General features: G+C 42.5%; 1 protein-coding gene across 1 annotated transcript; it reads left to right on the forward strand.

The window, feature by feature from the left end:
• Positions 1-956: 956 nt before the first annotated feature.
• LOC138636782 (GTPase IMAP family member 8-like) lies at positions 957-5,995 on the forward strand (the record flags this gene model as incomplete). The annotated part of the gene is made up of 5 exons (XM_069725010.1): positions 957-1,009; positions 1,239-1,868; positions 1,969-2,007; positions 3,123-4,319; positions 5,228-5,995. Coding segments are annotated over exons 1-5 (2,674 nt in total), but the record flags the coding sequence as incomplete, so codon positions are not given.
• Positions 5,996-6,000: the final 5 nt, after the last annotated feature.

Raw genomic sequence — 6,000 nt, forward strand, 5'->3', positions numbered from 1 at the left:
CTGTAATATTGCATAATTCACAACACCCATCAAATCAGCCACTTGGCCTGAATCCACATTTTAAAAGGGAAATAAATGAGTTTTGCCAGCACAGTAATTTTTGGAGTTTTATTGGAGTTAGCAGAGGGAGCCTCGTCCAGGTTGGATGCAGGTGAGCTGAGCAGACAGGTGAGTCAGGATCTCCTGAAGAGGCTGACTCTTATCGAGATGCTGAGGAATGCAAAACATGGTCCAAGTGAGCAACAGAGGTGTCAGGAGAATACTTGTATTGTTAAAGTCAGGGATGTCCTGAACGTGTTCTTTGGCTGCGATCCTTGAGTCCTTTCAAACTTAATTTTTTTATTCTAAAAAACTTCTAAATTCAAGTTCCTCAAACTTACATATTTAAAAAGATTTTTTAGAATAAAAAAAAAAGCCCTGAAGTGACTTAGCTGCAACTCGACACCACCTACATTCAGTACACTCAGATCTCAACTCTTCCCCACCTCTATCTCCACCCGCCCGTCTGCTGCTCACCTGCAGCTCCAGGAAATAGAAAAACAACAACAACAACAACACCCACAGTGACGACTGAAAGCTGACTACCAGTGATCTGATCACCCAGGACAGATTGATAATTTGCCCACAGATAATTCAAATGTCTCCAGTCTCTCCCAATCCACAAAGGTTAGCATCAACAATGATTGACCTCATGCAGAAGTGAAGACAAAGCTCCTCGATCACTCTGATTTACATGTGATTGAGTCTAGTTTAAAGAGTTACAGACAATCCACCGTGTGTGAGCGACTCTTCTGGACACAATGAACCAGTTAACTGACCGATGTATTTTCAAGCATCATGTTTCTTTTTAAGTCTTATTTAAGTGTGACTGTTTACATAGTTGAATGAACTATTGCCTCACTACTCTGTGTGCATCTAATGGATGATTAAATATGGCATATGTATGAATCAACAGGTTTTCTTCAACCAATGAAGCGCAGCAGCAGTTATGAATTTCTGCCACCTGACAGTAAGTTGGTGAACTGAGTAAGAGGAATTCCTCTTTATATTAACATCTAGAAATACAGTGTCTGAAGGTGAATACACTTTTTTTTTTACAATTTTGCAAGTTCACTGGTGGTTTTGAAAGTTTTAAGAATGATAACAACACATTAACTGAAGTCCACCAAACTTTAGTGTACGAAAGTGGACAAAATCATCAGGATGTTGGTTTTTCTAATTCAGTGTTTTCTTTCCAGTGTCTGAGCTGAGGATCGTTCTGCTGGGGAACAGCTGGTCTGAGAGGGGAGAGGTGATGAACTTCATACTGGGAGAGACTGTGTCCAACACTGAGGAAGAACCAAAACACTTTCTGAAAGTCAGCGGTCCGTTAAAGGAGAAGAAAATAGTCCTCATCAACGCCCCAGATCTGCTGCATTCAAACATCTCTGAAGACAAACTGACAGAATATGTAAAAGACTGTGTGGAACTCTGTGATCCCGGTCCTCACGTGTTCCTGCTGGTTCTGCAGCCTGAAGACTTCACAGAGGAGATAAAAGTGAGGCTCGACAGAATCCTGACACGTCTCAGTGATCGATCGTTCTATCACTCGCTCGTACTGATATCCACACCGAGAGACAAGGGCTCGAGTTTCATTGAAAAAGATGTGATGGTCCAGCCCTTAAAAGACATGATCAGAAAATGTAGATACAGACATCTGGAGTGGAAGAACCTTGAACTTCCAGAGCTGTTAACACGTCTGGGTCAAATTGCAAAAGAAAACAATGGACATGTGTTCAAGGATGCAGCGCCAAGTTGGGCTACTGATCAAGAAATCCCGACACCAAAAGAACGAGTCACTTCTGACTCAAATCCTACAAAAGTTGTTGGTAAGTGGAGAACAGTAACTCTGTTAAAAAGAATGTCATAATTACCACCAATGACAGAAGGATCAGATTGATAAACCTGACATCATTGTGTCTTTTACAGAGACCAAAGCTTCCAGGATCTTTACCCCATCCCACCACTGTAAGTAAAACACATCATTATTGTCCACATGCACACTATATGAGTGTAATACAGCACTAAGATATGGATCACAGTACCTGGAAAGATTTTCACACACTAGCTCATTCATGGGTTTATTTTATTTTTACTATTTTCTTTATTATTACTATTTTCTGCAGTGTAAACTAAAAACATCAGAATCGTGAAATAACATGTGGAAGTAGGTGACACAAAATGTGTGAAAAAGCAAAACATGTTTCATAGTTGTTTTCACACCGACCTCGTTTGATCCGAATCAAAACCGTCAGTGTGACAGAAGCCTCGGACGACGGTATGGACCAGACAAGTTCTGACCAAAAGAGGTGGTCTCGGTCCGGATCAAACTAACCAATAGTTTGGTTCGTTTGTGGTGTGAAAACATTTTTTTGATGCTTTGGACTTTCAGACCAATTACAGGAAGTTGAGGCCGGCTATCATCACCCATTAAATAGTAGAAGAAGAAAAAGAACCAGAAGAAAAGTATAAATGATCCGTGTTGGGACATGAGGTCAGGGTCAACTTCTTTTCTTTTCCATTCAATTCTATTGATACAGTTCCAAATCAACAACATAACTCATCTCAGGGCACTTCATATAATAAAGACAAAGAAAATTTGCAACTTTCCGCTTTTCTAATTATCCCAATCATAATCAACATTAACAACAAACAAGTATTACTTATTACCCTTCACTTCCCCAAAAGTGAAAAATCCTCTGACTTTCTCAAAAAAGCCTGTCAATCATTAATAAATTGTTTTCTTCTAATGAAACAGAGACGGGTTAGAAATCCCGGACAAGCCCCCAAATATGTCATAGAAAAACTGCATTAACGCTCCAGACTCAAAAGAAAAATACATGAAAATCCTTGAACGATTTGGTGTCTCCAAGCCTCTATTATATCAAACTGACAAACGTACACACATGCAGGTTGAACTCACCAAGGTTCTCGTGTAGCCCGGCTCCGTGCACGTCATGGTGCTGTTCACCGTTCGTACGCAACAGGAGCAGTCTCTGAACTTTATGTACCAAACCTCGTCTTTGGTGGCGTTTTCATCAACATCTCATTTCATCTGGTATCATTTCTCTTTTGTATTCCAGCGTCTTCACTGAGGATCCTGCTGTTCGGGAAAAGTGAAGACAAAAAGACAAAACTTGGAAACTTCATCATCGGACACCAAAGTTTTCATGAACAGAAACCTTCCACATCCAGTCACACCGTGGCCTCCTGTGGAGAGTGGAGAGGAAAACCAACAATAGTGGTGAAAACAGCAGATGTGTTCAGTCTGTCTGAGGAGATCATGAGGAGAGAAATGAAGACATGTTTGAGTCTCTGTCCTCCAGGACCAAATGTTCTGCTGCTGCTGGTGAAACCTTCTGACTTTAAGGAAGAAGACCAACGCAGACTGAAGTTCATCCTGAGTTTGTTTGGTGGAGATGCCTTAAAGCACTCGATGGTCATCATGACACACAAGAATGAAATGAGTTCCTCTGTGAATGAACTCCTTAAAGACTGTGGAGGAAGATACTACAACATGTTTGAAGATAACTACAGATCACTGATGAAGAAGATTGAAGGAACAGCCGATGAGAACAGAGGAACCTTCCTCACCTTCACTGAAGTCATGAAACCCTCGTTGAACCTGGTTGTTTGTGGGAGGAGAGGAGCGGGGAAGACTTCAACCATCAAGGCCATTTTAGGAGAGACGGAGCTTCGTTCAGTCTCCGACTCATCGGAGTGTGTTCAACATCAGGGAGAGGTGTGTGGACGTCGGGTTTCCCTGGTGGAGCTGCCCGCCTTGTATGGAAAACCTCCGGAGGAGGTGATGGAGGAGTCACTCAGCTGTGTCTCCCTCTGTGGTCCTGAGGGCGTCCACGTCTTCATCCTGGTCCTACCTGTGGATCCCCTCACTGATGAAGACAAGGGAGAGCTGAAGACCCTCCAGAACACATTCAGCTCTCGAGTCAACGACTTCACCCTGATTCTGTTCACCGTGGAGTCAGATCCTAAACATCAAGCTGTTCTTAACTTCATAACAAAAGACAAAGACATCCAGGATCTCTGTCAGAGCTGTGGAGAGAGATATATTGTTGTCAACCTTAAGGATGCCAAAGAAGTCTCCACAATGTTTAATAGTCTTGAAGAAATTATACAGAGACCCTGTGAAAACAAGCTGTGCAGCTACACAACTGAAGCATTTGCTCATGCCCAAAGAAAAAAGGTCATACAACTAGAGAAACACATCGCCAAACTACAGGCTGAACTTACAAACCTAAAGCCAAAAAACACAGTCATCTGTAAGTACAATTCATTTTTATTTTCATATACAAATAATAATTATGCTTTGTTGAAGTTCTTAACATTACAAGGTGCGATCAATAAGTTCAGAGAGAGTTTCAGTGATGCACACGGAGCAGCAGGAAGAAACAACCTCCTCAGGAAGTATTGAGAGTTCAACATCATCACTGAGTTCAATAGGTTAACATGACCGCTGGTACGTGAAACATTAGTGATGTCACCATGGTAACCTGAAACTGGAGCAGAGGAACATCCGATTTTGGGTCAAACTTTTTGGGGAAAATAAAATCTTCAACACACCCGCTTACAACAAAGTGTTCCTGAGCCCATGCAGTGATTTCCACTACACAATCATGTGAGTTGGGGGGTGGGGAGCTACAATTGTGTTGCCAAGAGTGAGAAACTCACCTGTTTTCAACACTGTGAGTGGGCGTGTTATGTTGGAGAATGGCGTTGCCATGGCGCCTCAGAAGGTTCCCAGTGGAACTCGGTGTTGACAGTCTGACTCTGGGGACGAATTCACAGTGACACAACTTCCACCAACGTCAAAGAAAAAACCCACCTGGTGTCTCCTGACATGACGCTCCTTCTTCTTCGGTCTCAGGACAGATGATGATTTCCAGACTTTGACCTCCAAAATCTGTTTCTCTGCTCCAGTTTCAGGTTTCCACGGTGACATCACTAATGTTCACGTACCAGCGGTCACGTTAACGTGAGGAACTCAGTGATGATGTTGATCAAGAGACGACACTCTGAATACTTCCTCATGAAGCTCGTTGCTTCCTCCCTGTACTGTGTTCATCACTGTGCGACACTCCGTTTGTCCGCAACAGGAACCGTCTGAACTTTTTAATCACCACTACTATACCTCAGTCTGTTCTTTATTCTGCGTCTTTTTGCTTCGTAGGTGCTGAAGAGAAGCAGAGCTCAGAGCCTCTCAAGATCGTGCTGATAGGGAAGACTGGCAGTGGAAAGAGCTCCTCAGGAAACACCATTCTAGGAAGGAAAGGGTTTAAAGCCAAATCAAGTCAAACATCAGTTACCAAACGTTGTCAGAAAGCCCAGAGTGAAGTGAACGGTCGTCAGGTTGTTGTGGTCGACACTCCTGGTCTGTTTGACTCAACTTTGTCCTCTGAAGAGGTGAATGATGAGATGATGAAATGCATCAGTCTTCTGGCTCCAGGACCACATGTCTTCCTGTTGGTCTTACAGATTGGCAGATTCACTCCAGAGGAGAAGGAGACACTGAAACTCATCAAGGAAGGATTTGGAAAAAACTCAGAGACGTTCACCATCATTCTTTTGACCGGAGGAGATAAATTGAAGCATGATAAACTGTCCATTGATGATTACATTAAAGAGGAATGTGATGATTCATTCAAGAAACTGATCTCTGACTGTGGAGGAAGATACCACCTGTTCAATAACTACGATGAAGGAAACCACACACAAGTCAGTGAGCTGATAACAAGGATTGACAGCATGGTGAAGGAAAATGGAGGCTGCTGCTACACCAATGAGATGCTGCAAGAAGCTGAGGCAGCGATAAAGAAAGAAGTGAAGAGAATCCTGAAGGAGAAAGAAGAAGAGATGCAGAGAGAGAGGGAAGAGCTGGAGAGAACACATGAGGAAGAAATAAAAGAGATGAAAAGAAGAATGGAAAAAGAGAAAGAAGAAATT

This window comes from Brachyistius frenatus, unplaced genomic scaffold (genome assembly GCF_029030835.1).
Source record: "Brachyistius frenatus isolate BFR_SWC_R1_liver_20210118 unplaced genomic scaffold, ASM2903083v1 Contig_407, whole genome shotgun sequence".
In the NCBI taxonomy this organism is placed as follows: Eukaryota; Metazoa; Chordata; class Actinopteri; family Embiotocidae; genus Brachyistius; species Brachyistius frenatus.